Consider the following 13,079-nt stretch of genomic DNA (forward strand, 5'->3'; position numbering starts at 1 on the left):
CTCCCTATTAGTATTGCAAGCGGGATGACCATCGAAAAATAGTATTGCAGCCATATTAATAGAAGAAATACGGTAAGTCAACTTAATAAATATTGCTTAATTTTTGTTGATTTTATTTTAGATTTAAAATTTAAAAAATTCAACTAACAAACTTTTTTGTTGTTGATGTGTAACATATAAATCAAATTATTTTCTTATTCAATAGGTATCACAAAATCAAAAGAGCATCAATACTTTTTCAACCCACAATGTTTTATTTCCCAGGAAACAAATAAATATCTTGAGTTTGTTTCATTGACGGCTACGGCTCAGGAGGGAAACCAGATGGGAAACAAAATGTATTGGATAACCTTTTAATTTGAGAAACCAGATTCATTTTATTATTTTGGCAATTATCAAAAAATTAATTTAGTTAAAAAGGTTTCTATGCACGGAGCCTCATAATCTAGAATACTTAAAAGTTCAATATAATTTTTTCTACACATTCTTACATTTCTGTATTGTTTCCCGTTAACAAACCACAAAGAGTTTTGTGACTTTATTCGTTTCCAACCAAATCACATTACTTCACATTTACTCTGTTTCCATTATGATAATTATTTCTTTTATTGAAAATCTCTCAGTCGTCCTCATTTAGTCAAATCTATATTAACATCAGTATTGAGAGAAGAGTATAGATATGTCACTTGCACCTAATTAAATATATAAAAAAAAGAGACAGAAACATAGGAAGTCATTGATGCGCACTTTTGCATCTCCTTTCATTTCTGTTTTATTTTTTGTTTGAACTTTTTCACTCTACCCAGACATTTGATCAGCTAATGGTGGAACTCACATTTTTGTGAAGCTATAATTACAAATCTTGTATTGGTATTTAGATTGGAAATTGATACTCAGTTTTAATTCTTATTCCCATTTTCTAAAGTGCACAATTATTCGATTTTCTGCTTTCATTTTGCTTATTCTCCACTTTTTATTATTTTTCTAAATTCTAAAAAAATTAAAAACTGAAATAGGTAATAAGCAGCATGGAGAAAAATCAGGTGTTTTTGTAGATTATCAGCAGTGACGATGGAATTTTTAAGCAGCGGTTAACAAGTCGAAAATGAGTCACACAGCGGGTAATCAGGAGCTGTTCTTTTTGATTATTTGGAACATGAAAGTAATTATATCTTTTTTTTACATGATGCGTTAATTTTTTCAGTTGGAAATTTAATTCTGAACTGAAAAAAAATTAAAAATCTATAACTTGACGACGGAGTTTTAAGACTATAAACTATAGTTGTAAACAATTGAAAACCAGCTGTAAAAATAACTTTCCTTGAAAATTAAATTAATTGGCAGCTTAGAAATCGCTGCATTTTTGAACTGTGTTATCATAGTGCAGTTTTATTCTAAATTATTGCTTTCGATTTCAATTCGTTCTACCTAGTCTCTTATTTTTTGCTTTCGAACACCACAAATTTTTGACTAGAATTCAGTCTGCCATTTTCAGTCTTTTGATTGATTGAGAATTGAAGTTTTGGGACTTCTTAGAATTGATTTTTGTTTGAAAAGCGGTTGTTTTTTAATTTAAATTATGTTGTTCGTCGGTTTTGAGTTTACTTACGTGAAGATGTAGAGAGAAAGTTCTGAGAATATCAATAGTTTTTCGAAAATTGTGTTTTGATTTGCTTGTTGTGTACTATAGAAAATTTGTTTTTTTGGAATTTTCTTTTGAAAAGTAGGAGTAGCTGAACTTTGTTGTTTAAAAATTGAGTTTCTATAATAGTGTAGCTTTCAAATTAGGTAGGCACTCTTCGTATCTGGGCAGAAACAGATTGCCTTGAAGGTAGGCAGTTAGGTATTTTGTGCCTACGTGTAAAATAAATTTCACTGATGTAACATGTCTAGAACGCATTTTTATTTTAATTCTATTTTTACAAGTGTACAAATTTACAGGAACAAGTGTTAAAATTCTAAAGTCTCACTCGGCGAAAACTGTAAATTAGAAGCTAACTCAAAACCCGCTCATTTTTAGTACGAAGTATATCACAAATGCTTTGTCTACTGTGTTTCAATAGAAAAACACTTGTAATTGCAAACTGAAATATACACCTACAACATCAGTTTCAGACATGACCTCATTTAAATGTATTAGAAAACTCAACCAAGAGAGCAACAAGTTCAAAAATGTAAATATGATAATATTGCACGTAATATTGCTATTCTATTCATATGAATACTCTAGAAACATTTGTTGTCATTTAAATTTTTTCAGATCACCTGTATTGTTACCAGAATATTAAATTAACAACTTTCCAGGGGGTGGACTAAATTGAGTTTCATACTGGACCAATTTATTTCTTCTGTATATTTTTATAAAAAGGATTATTCTTCGTAAACACATTTTCTCTTTTTGTAAAAAGAAATCCAGCTATTTTGCAATATCTACATAAACGCCAAACCATTGATTCATTTTTTGCAATGAAAGTACTTTTCGAATGAAGCATCTCTTGAGAAACCAAAGTGCAAATGACCTCATTGAACAAAAAAACGTGATATTGATGTTTGAACTTGAATCTAGTCAAATTTTTGCAATTTTTTAGAAGTTCAACTCATTTGTTTCGTTATTATTATTTAATATCAATGAACACTTGGCTTCTGTAGAATCATAGAAGGATTATAGAATCGAAAAACGATAACTTTTAATAATTATATTACCTTTTGAAACTTCATTCTAATCTTCAAAAAACTCTTCAACTCAAAATATTATGTTTCCTATACCTAATTTAGTCTTGATGCTTGGCCGAAATAACTGGTTTTAATATCATATCTCGTCTCACTATGACCCTCTTATTCCGTGTATGGTTAGAGTCACTCGGATCCGAGAGAGACAGGTGCACATCGGAAATTGAATTTGGGAATGCCAACCTTGTTTTTTCTCACTTCTGATACATTTTAACTTTTACCTCACATGGCGTCTCATAACTGATCATATGTCTACGGAGCCCATTAATAGTTTTGCCGCGGTATAATCGATATTCAGAAAGAAAAATCTATTTCCTTATGGGTTTCACGCCATCTAACTATTTTCAAATGTTACTTTGCATACAAAAAGTATTCATTTTCTTGTTTCAAAACGATTTTATACGAATTCATTCACTTGAACTCCGTCTGACTTAGCAGTTTTTGACCACAATGTAGCCGACCTTCTTTCCAATTGGTTCTTACAAACGAGAATTCCCAGAGGTTCATAACTTTATTTTCGTTGAAATTATGTAATAAATTTTGATTAAAATCTAAAGGTTATGTCGTCACAGTGATAACATTTAGTTTTTTTTTCGAGATCTTGAATGACTACAAAATGAAGGATGACTACAAAACGAAGATAGTCTGGAAAATATGCAAAATCAAAGTTATTAGTCATTATGATTGTTGATGTCTATTTGGAAAATAATGTAGTCTATGTATCATTTGAAGAAGTCAGTGGCATATAATTCAAAAAATATTTTATTCGTTTCATTTTTACTCCAAACTCGAAGCATGTTTAACTGATATTCACTTCCTTGTTGCACATCACCACGGCTCAAAAAGTTCACTTTTAGTTATAGCTCGCGAATTTTGTGCATTGTTAACTTCTGATTCTGCTGTTAGCTGATTTCTGGACTTTACAAAATTTCGTCAATGTTTAAGTAAATCATGCTTCAATGGTTTGAAACACCACCAGTGTGAGTTTTTTCTGCAGATTTTTGATCTGAAGTTACCCTATGAATCAGAATTTTGAAAAATTTTGATCACATTTTGTTGTACTTAATTTTTTATTTTCAGCGCCTGCAAAGTTTCTACGTCACATTCACTTGATACCGATCTATTCCGTGTTTGCACTAAAAATATACTTATAACTAGGTTACTACATTCAGAAATTACCTTTATTGATACTAGGAACCCGGCGCCTAAGATTAACGAGCGAAGGTTTCCAGAAAATTGGTTTCTCTTACAGAACACTGTTTACTCTCAACTTGCTGCTTGTTTTGTGTAATAACAAATCAGTCTGCATTTTTTCTAAAAAAAATTAGAAAACCCAGCATTATCTAGCAAAAAATTTACTCATTGCAATTTGGAGTTCCATTTCTTGTTAACAGAACTTTGAAATGAAAAATAGATACGTCATGAAGCTGGACTCAACTATTTTTTCTGTTAGCCTTGTACCTCATTACTTGATTTTGATAGCTTGGTTTTTTTCAATGATATACATAAGTACAAAAAACCTTGGCAGTAAAGAAAAAAGGTATTATACTGCCACAAAAGTGGAACAAATTGATATTCTCCTCCGGTTTCTCATAGCTTCTCAAACTTTTTTTTTCAATTTGACAAATCAAGTTTTTGTCTATTACAGGTCAGTCAATTGCAATATTATAAAATTATATTTGCTGAAAGTAATAAAGCCTCCTGGCAAACTCAATTCTTGTTCCAAATACATATAATATCTGCTTCTGATTATCATAACATGCTGATTACAGTCTGCTTATCTTCAAATTCTAATTAGTCCATTTCCCCTGACTCCCACCCTCCCACGTGACGCTGTCAAGCTCTCGAAGCTATCTCTGCTTGAAAACAAAGTGAAAGAGAGAGAGAAAGACGATGAGGTTGTGGTGGTAATAGTGGTTGAAGAGAGATCCAATTTCCCGCGATTCTAATATGGGGGCACGGCTAAGATGGAGACAGAAGCTGCTCTTCAGAATTCCAATATATTTATCTAAATCTCAATTCAAAACAATTTTTGCCCCTTGCCTTTTGACTCATTTATTTTGATCAAACATTCCAATCTTTCAGCGCATCTTTCTGCAAAAATTTTGAGACAGAACGAATCAAACTTTGCAGTTTCAGAGTTTATCTAAAGTCTCTGACTATTATTTTAAAATTCAGCTAAACTGCGTTTTATCACCTGAGATATTCTTTATAGTTTGAGTTCCAGAGCAGTCAAATTTTCACATTTTTCTTTCTACTCTCCAATATCTAATCTCTCAAGAGTATTCAACTCAAACACCACAAGATATTCATTGATTACGCACTCGAGAGTCTTTCTTCCTTTTTTGTTGGTTTTCTGATAGATGTGTAGATGTGTGGTTAGCATCTATTATTCTTTCATGAATTTAACCGATCTCCATGATTTTTTTCGGAGTTTTAAGAATATTTTGGGACTTTTTTGATCATGATCAGATATCTAATTATGTGAAAAACTCAAAAACCTTGGTTGAAGTGAACAAGAAAGCTGTAATTACTACTTGAGAAAGTATTTAGTTTTTTGAATATTCCATATCAAATGGAAAATTTAAAAAAGTTTTCATCGATTCATCTTTTCAAAAACCAATTTGAAGGTCTCTATCTTCTCATAGCTTTGTGCAAACTATTTCAGTTTTTGCCTTTTTTGTCAGAATTTTTTGAAAATTTTGAAAAGTTTTCAAAAATCGGTTTTCCAAACCTTTCAAGTACCCACATTTTCCCACAGACCGCTTTTTCTTCCTCCCCTGCTCCTCCCACAATCATTTCATTTTCAGTGAATTTTTTACTAATTCTCGTTTCGCGAAGCTTCTCACTTTTTGTGAATTTTCCTCTTTAACAAACATCTGTTTTTCAGAAAATGGGTCTGTGCCAAAGTGAGGAGGAAAAAGTTGGAACACTGAAAAGTCGTGCAATTGATAAGGAGATAAAACAGTTGCAAACAAGCGAGGAACGAACTGTCAAACTATTATTGCTAGGTTTGTAAATTATCTCATAAATACAATTTTTATTTACAATCAAATTCTGTCCATAATTAAAATGACGCCAGTTAACAGAAGGTTGCCATGGTACTAGACATGACTATGTGGGATTGAATACACATGTTAATAGTCTGTTATAAAGTGTTCAAAAACGAAACAATAAAATGAAAATCAACGAAAATATACGTTCAAAAATAATACGTAAATTAATATTTTAATACAATAAAGGCGGATTAATCCGGATATTTGAGGCGTATGTGGGAAAATGAATGATGTGTACTTAAAAGTAATAAGTTAATTTTTTTGCAAAAATGTAAGATGATATGAAAAAAGTGTATTTAAATAATTATGGAAACCGTTGAGAAGAATCTGAAGCTTTTCTGAATTTTTTTTTGAAATTTTTGCTGAAAACATAAGTACCGAATGTTCAAAATTTTTAAAACTGTACTTATTTATTTTTTGTAGTACTGTTTATGGTATTTTTTCACATTAAAATTATTGAAAAAAAGAGTTCTCAACAGCAATCGCCCTTTTGAATTTGTTTCTTCTAGTCTCTCAACATACATAATCTTTTTTTCAAACAGAACAATGATTATCACCAGACTAGAAAAAAATATCTCATGCGTAATTTCTACTTATTTTCTTTATTGTCTTTTCAATTCACAAATCAAAAATAAACTGATGGTGACTAAACCGAAATAAAATTCATGTGTCATCAGTTTACGTCAGATGACGTTGGATTCTCTAGATAGTTGTGCATTGCGATTTTGTGTTTGTTTGTTTGTTCCTCCTATATCTAAACTTCATGTGAAGAATGAAAAGACAAAGGATTTCGTGAGAATGAGGGCTCAAAAGTGCACAAGGACTTTGATTAAATTCAATTTAAATTTCGATTCACACTTAGAAATCAGAATCCTCTTGGGGGACAAACCTTGTACTATGACCCTTAGAATGAGTACACTTCCTGAATGTTTGCGCCTATAATAATGAAAATGAAACTATGACATTAATTTTCAGGAGCCGGAGAATGTGGAAAGTCAACGGTGCTCAAGCAGATGAGATTGCTCACGTCAAAACAGTACACAGATGAGGAACTTTTGACGCAGGCCAAGGTATTTGAATTTAGAGATTTTGAATATAAAATGTTGAATTTTCAGTTGGTATACACAAACATAGTTATTGAAATGGATCATTTAGTCAAAGCAATGCCAGCTGCCGGATTGAATTTTTCTGATCCGATGAGAGAAGTGAGTGTAGTTTGAACTTTTCAGTTTCCACTTATTTAATTTTCAGCATGATGTTCACATGCTGACCCTCTACATTAAAGATATGCAACATAAAAACTTCCAACAAGACGCTGCAGATCATGTGGAGGTAACTGTTTCAAAACTTCCTCGAAAGACAATATCTCCTCAAATTTTAGAAACTATGGAAAGATCCAGTAGTCAAAAGACTGTATGCCGAGAGAAAAGAATTGAATATTCGAGATATTGGTGATAACACGGAATAGTGAGTTTTTTAACTGAAACCTTAAAAAACAAAAAGAAATTTCAGCTTTTTTGAAAACCTGCCAAGAATATCAAAAGAAGATTATCACCCAAATGCGACAGACACCCTTCTTTTGCGGACAAAGACAACTGGAATTGTAGAAGTTGGATTTGAAATTAAAAAAGTCAAGTTTAGGTAAGTGATTTTGAAAAATAAAAATTTGATATTCTATCGCTGATTTCAGAGTATTTGACGTAGGAGGTCAACGGTCGGAGAGAAAGAAATGGATTCATTGTTTTGAAGATGTCAATGCAATTATTTTCATTGCAGCGCTTTCCGAGTATAACGAAGTTTTGTTTGAAGATGAGACAACGGTGAGATTTGTTTGATAAATCAGATAACTTCGGAAAAAAAGTATCGTTTTAGAATGAATACCTATTTGTCCTATTTGTCGGAAACTCCCATCTTTTTTTTTTGATATATTGTATCTTTCCCAACATTTCAGTAGTTATAACAGTTTTTAATTAACTGGAAAATGAGATTTTCAATTAAAGTGAATAGGAGTAGAAGACAATTAGCAAACACATGGTACATTCTAAATATGAATAAAACAGTCTATTAAAAATAAAAAATAAAATTTTCCAGAACCGAATGATCGAATCCATGCGACTTTTCGAATCAATTTGTAATTCTCGATGGTTCCATAATACTAATATTATCCTTTTCTTGAACAAAAAGGATTTGTTCGAGGAGAAAATCAAGAAGGAGAATATTCATAAGGCGTTTCCGGAATATCGAGGTAAGTAATTGGATTTGCCTATATACTTTTCAATTTTATCTTTAAATTTAATAACTCTCAAGTTTTCTAAATTTCAGGAGAGCAAAATTACGCTGAAACAGTCGCATTTATCAAGACGAAATTCGAGGCGCTTTCCAATAACCCGAAGAAGACATTCTACGTGCACGAAACATGCGCAACAGACACAAATCAAGTGCAAAAGATTTTGGATTCAGTAATTTCGATGATTATTCAAAGTAACCTACACAAATCTGGACTCTATTAAGCCTATTTAGACTATTTTGTTTTGTGCTCTATGTCTGTTGTGCTACGTGTATCTGGTGTATGTCTATTGACAATCAATCGATTATTTATACCGGTTAAACATGAACTATTTTGAAATTGTAATTCTTCGTTAGAAGGATATTCCAACGATCTTGTGCTCTTAGATCTCCATGAAAAAGTATTTTGATTTACAACTGTGTCAATTATCCTCATTTTCCTCGCTTGTTCAATCATTTCTCCTGATTTTAAACTCATTTTCCAGTTATTCATTCATCCCTTTTCAACTGTTCATTTATAAAAATCAAAAGTTTTTGTCAATCAAAAATCAATAAAGATTAAATTTAAGATCTTGGATTGAAACTAGCACATCCCAAATGGGAAAGCTCAATTGAGTTAATTCCCAGTAGATCCTTGAACTTTTGCTCCGATGGTTCATCGAATTTCCATTTAGCAACTCCAGAATCGCAATGCAAGTTGTACTTTGCTGCCACATCAAGGATGTCATTTCCATTGATAATCTAAAATAATTATGTTTCGAACCTTTGCAAATATTCTACTTACATATTGATCATTGAAGAACATAATTGCCTTTTGAGATGATGAACAGATCATAGATACATGTTGACATCCGACAGTATAAGTAAAACTAGGGGTTCCGAATGTGAATTTTGTTTGTGGAAAGTTAAAGGCATATTGTTTATCAAAGATAGTTTGCGTTATAAGTTGCGGAGGTTTCGAGCAGTTGCAATCTGAAAATTACATAAAACTTAATTCCCAAAACAAAAATTTGCATTTTTGCTTGAGGCTCTTTAAGAAATTGCAGTTTTCAGAAAATAAATACGGGCATTTGAAAAAAGTTTCAGATTTTTTTTGAAACAAAATTCTAAAAAACATGTTTACTAAGCAACGTTAAAGTTATGAAAACGACAAAAAACCTCTCCTGGAACAATTTTACGGGCCTTTAAAGTAGTAAAAGCTTTGTTCAAAAGTCTAACAATTACACTTTACATGTATGCAAAAGAACAACTTGTCATATCAAAACATACTTTTCAATCTAATAATCATCTATTAAGTTTTGCAAACATGATTATTGCGTAAAAGCAGCAATCATATCCCATGTGATAGAAGTGTGTAGAAACAAAAATGGAACAAATGTTCGATTGATCAGAGTTTATGAATATATTTTTATTAGGGAACTTTATATAAAATCTAATTATTACATACCTACATACCTAAATCTAGAACGTTTAAACCTACCTTCTGGGAGCACAGTTGGTGGTAGAGTGATTCCTCCTGATTTCTTGGTTGTCGTATCTTCTCCAATAATAGTTGATCCACCATACTCAATACATCCAACTTCAGTCAAATGAAGAGCTGTTTTCTCAAGTGGCAACTTTCCATCTTTTCTGTATTGCTCCACGATAGCGCTCTCCATATCAAATAATCGATTTCTAGTGAAACATTTCACTGACGGGATTCTGTTTGGAATTTCCACAATGTATTTCATGTCAAAAACAGCAAATGCAGACGATTTACTATCACCAGAAGCTGGTGCACATTGCAATGGTTGCTCAGATACACAATCATAATTGGCATTAAAAGTTGGAGCAGACACTCGATAGCTGTTACCAGCAAATGAAGAATTTCCAAATCGTAGACGATATGAATAGGTGTCCATAAAATCCAAACGAGTGCAAAGGCATGATGGACTAGGATTGACTGAGGGTTCACAGAGGTCCAATTGAGCAAAAACCAAAGGGCTGGATAGGAAGAGGAAGAAAGTTATCATATCAAAACTGATGAATGAGTGGACACAGAAGATGAGTGGAGGATACAAGTGATTTGAGGATATGAGTGTTGGAACGAATTTGCAATTCAAAAATCGACAAATAAATTAGACACTCAAATGAACAGGAAGTGAGATTTAAATGAACTCTCAAACAAAATATATTAGTGATCGAAAAACAAATGTATCAATTTCTAAAACATTTTCCTAAAAACTAGATTTGATACGAAACGTCTCTAAAGCGTTATCTTTTAAAAATAATTTAATTTAACTACACAATGTATACTCCAAATTGTAAAGTGTTTGGCATTTAAATACTGAAGAGACAATGTTAAAATTATATTGGAAATCGGCATCATGTCAGTTTTGCTAATTTAAAAATATATTAAACTAAGACAAAGCTTAAAAAGCGCTGTAACAAAACGGAGAAAAGCTTTGAAAATTCAAAAATTGCCACGTTTCACGCTATGGTTTAAAATGAATAAATTCTTGGAACATGTTTTTTGGAATTTTCGTTTAAAAAATCCACACCGTGATCAAAGTCACTTATTTTTGAAAAAATTTAACTTTTACGTTGTTTGACAGTTAAATCGTGAAACCCTAATCCAGTTAATTCCTCCATTTCTTTTTCAAAAAAAAATCAATATTAGAAAATCGAAACTCAATCATTTCGATGAAAAGTTCAGTATCATACGTTACATTCTGAATTAGTTGAATTGAAATGTCTGACGATTACGATGAGGAAGAGGTTACATTCAAGACGGTAATGTTCTCCAACTGTGGTCAATAATATGAATTGAATTTTAGAACACTGAGATTTCGAGCAAGAAAGCAAATTATGTGATTGATAAGTTGCTCGGTGAAGGTGGTTTTGGTGCGGTTTATAAGGTTAAGGACTCAAAAACTGGAAACTTTTACGCGATGAAAGTGGAGAAGAAGCAGGAGAAAAAGCCGTCAAAATTGAAAATGGAGGTAATCACTATTTTCAGTAGTTGGACAAAGTTAGTACTTCCACTTTGTTATCTTTGGTTTTACCAACAAATTGTCAACTGATAAAATATTTATTGTCTATTTTTCTATAGAATTCTGTCGTATGAAAATAGTCGAGTGCAAGACAAATGAAAGAATTCAAGTGTTTATCTCAGATAATTCAGATATTTCAGATAATGATTCTGAAGTTGGTCTGTAATGAGCGACAAACATCTCATTTCACGAAAATCATTGATCGTGGAAAAAAGGATAAGGAGGGTTTCTTCTTTTTAGTGATGGAGCTTGCTGGATCTAGTTTGGCTGATTTGAAGAGAAATAGAGGAAAGGTATTATATTTATTTGTATTTCTTTTAGAAGTTTAGTATCAGACGGGGAAATTGATGAAATATATATTGCAACTGGAAGTGGCAATGCATTTTTTGAATAATTGTATTGTAGGCATTCACTTGTCCAACTGGATTGAGCGTGTCTCAGCAATGCCTGGAAGCTTGCGAAGATCTCCACAAACATGGATTCATTCACCGTGACTTGAAGCCTGCGAACTTTGCATGTGGAGCTGACGATAAACAACATACCGTAAGAAAAACAAACGATAAATTTAAAAGTTGTTTCAATTCGTATCTGAATCATTAAGATCTACATCCTCGACTTTGGAATCTCTCGAAGAATCATCAACAATCAAAATAAGCTGAAAACTCCTCGAGTTACGATTCGCTTCAAAGGAACTCTGAAATTCGCATCTTTATCATGTCATAAAGGAATCGAAATGGGATGGAAAGACGATTGTGAGAGTTGGTTTTACATGCTTCTTGACTTGATTGTTCCATTTGGATTAGTTTGGCGAGGAGCGAATGACAAGGATACTGTTTGTAAACTGAAAGAAGAGGCACGTGGAAAGAAGGTTAGTGAATATGTTTTCTTTTGTCACTAGCCCTCCTAGCGGAATTCCAGAAGCACGGCAAACTGTAAGTTTCAGGCACTTTTTCAAGTTCATAAAATTAAATATTATTTTCAGATGGAACATACCATTTTTTACTTTTTTATACCAATTTTAGATCAAAAATTTGGATTTTCTTGTTGAAATAAGCAGTTTGGTGAATTCGCGGAAAAAATTCGCCGCTCAGTTGCCGCCGCCACCTCCGCCTACCTCGCCCCACGCGGAATACCTAGCCTGTCAATTTTTCCACAGAAAATGAATGAAATGATTTCAGGAAATGTTTCAAGGAATCAAATGCGGTGTAGAACTGAATAAAATCATTGTTTATATTGATAAGCTACAATATCAGGATCACGTTGACTATCAGTACATCTACAAGACTCTCGTTGACGTATGTTTCCAATTTAATTGCTGAAATTATCTTTTTTTTCGTGTTTTTAGGCATGTGATACTTGTGGAGGGAACATGGATGCACCATACGATTGGGAATGATGATTTTTGAAATGATTCTTGGTTCATAAAGCTGAAATAAAGAACTATGAAGTGTCCAATTTTATGCGTTGAGTTTATGGTTATGGTGGTGAATAAGAGTAATTAAAGCTACATAGCTAAGGCATTTAGGTCAAAAATAGCATTAAAAGTTGTGAGTAGGCAAGAGGTTTGTGATGTTCAAAATACCTGACAAGAATTTTTAGATTTTTTACAAAAAAATTAAAATTTTCCAAAAATCTCCCAGATTGTTTTCCTACTTTTAAACGTGCTGAAAAACATTGAAAGTTTGCAAGAAATAATTTTGGAGCAATTCTACAGGCCTCTAAAGTAGTGAAAAAATGCACTGAAACAGTTTCAGATCGATGCTAGAGGGGTTGAGAGTGGAGCTTTGCCGCTTAAAATTTTGCAGTGACATATCTCCCCTCCGGTTTTTCTCAAAGTGTGTCTTTCAAAGCTGCAATTTACCTTACTCGTCAAACAGTAGCAGGCTTTCACAATTTAATTTATTGTCTACTCACCACAGACGGGTTCTTCAAATCCTCCGAACCTTCCATAAAATTATTTCAAGCGAGTATCACT

General features: G+C 32.4%; 3 protein-coding genes across 3 annotated transcripts; 2 read left to right on the forward strand and 1 right to left on the reverse strand.

The window, feature by feature from the left end:
• Nucleotides 1–5,614: 5,614 nt before the first annotated feature.
• On the forward strand, nucleotides 5,615–8,644 carry gpa-2 (Guanine nucleotide-binding protein alpha-2 subunit). Its single transcript, NM_072756.5, has 9 exons — nucleotides 5,615–5,741; nucleotides 6,762–6,856; nucleotides 6,902–6,991; nucleotides 7,038–7,118; nucleotides 7,168–7,253; nucleotides 7,299–7,427; nucleotides 7,477–7,606; nucleotides 7,878–8,031; nucleotides 8,109–8,644. The coding sequence occupies exons 1-9, from the start codon at nucleotides 5,624–5,626 to the stop codon at nucleotides 8,294–8,296; spliced, it is 1,071 nt and encodes a 356-aa protein (NP_505157.1). The 5' UTR covers nucleotides 5,615–5,623; the 3' UTR covers nucleotides 8,297–8,644.
• F38E1.10 (DUF3707 domain-containing protein) lies at nucleotides 8,574–10,129 on the reverse strand. Its single transcript, NM_072757.3, has 3 exons — nucleotides 9,553–10,129; nucleotides 8,857–9,044; nucleotides 8,574–8,813 (listed from the first exon to the last, which is right to left on the reverse strand). Exons 1-3 carry the CDS (start codon nucleotides 10,082–10,084, stop codon nucleotides 8,637–8,639), a joined length of 897 nt encoding a protein of 298 aa, NP_505158.1. The 5' UTR covers nucleotides 10,085–10,129; the 3' UTR covers nucleotides 8,574–8,636.
• A 629-nt stretch (nucleotides 10,130–10,758) lies between these two features.
• F38E1.3 (Protein kinase domain-containing protein) lies at nucleotides 10,759–12,554 on the forward strand. Its single transcript, NM_072758.5, has 7 exons — nucleotides 10,759–10,844; nucleotides 10,889–11,053; nucleotides 11,245–11,397; nucleotides 11,510–11,647; nucleotides 11,706–11,972; nucleotides 12,283–12,399; nucleotides 12,450–12,554. The coding sequence occupies exons 1-7, from the start codon at nucleotides 10,803–10,805 to the stop codon at nucleotides 12,498–12,500; spliced, it is 933 nt and encodes a 310-aa protein (NP_505159.1). The 5' UTR covers nucleotides 10,759–10,802; the 3' UTR covers nucleotides 12,501–12,554.
• The last annotated feature ends 525 nt before the right edge of the window (nucleotides 12,555–13,079 follow it).

This window comes from Caenorhabditis elegans, chromosome V (assembly GCF_000002985.6).
Source record: "Caenorhabditis elegans chromosome V".
NCBI lineage: Eukaryota > Metazoa > Nematoda > Chromadorea > Rhabditida > Rhabditidae > Caenorhabditis > Caenorhabditis elegans.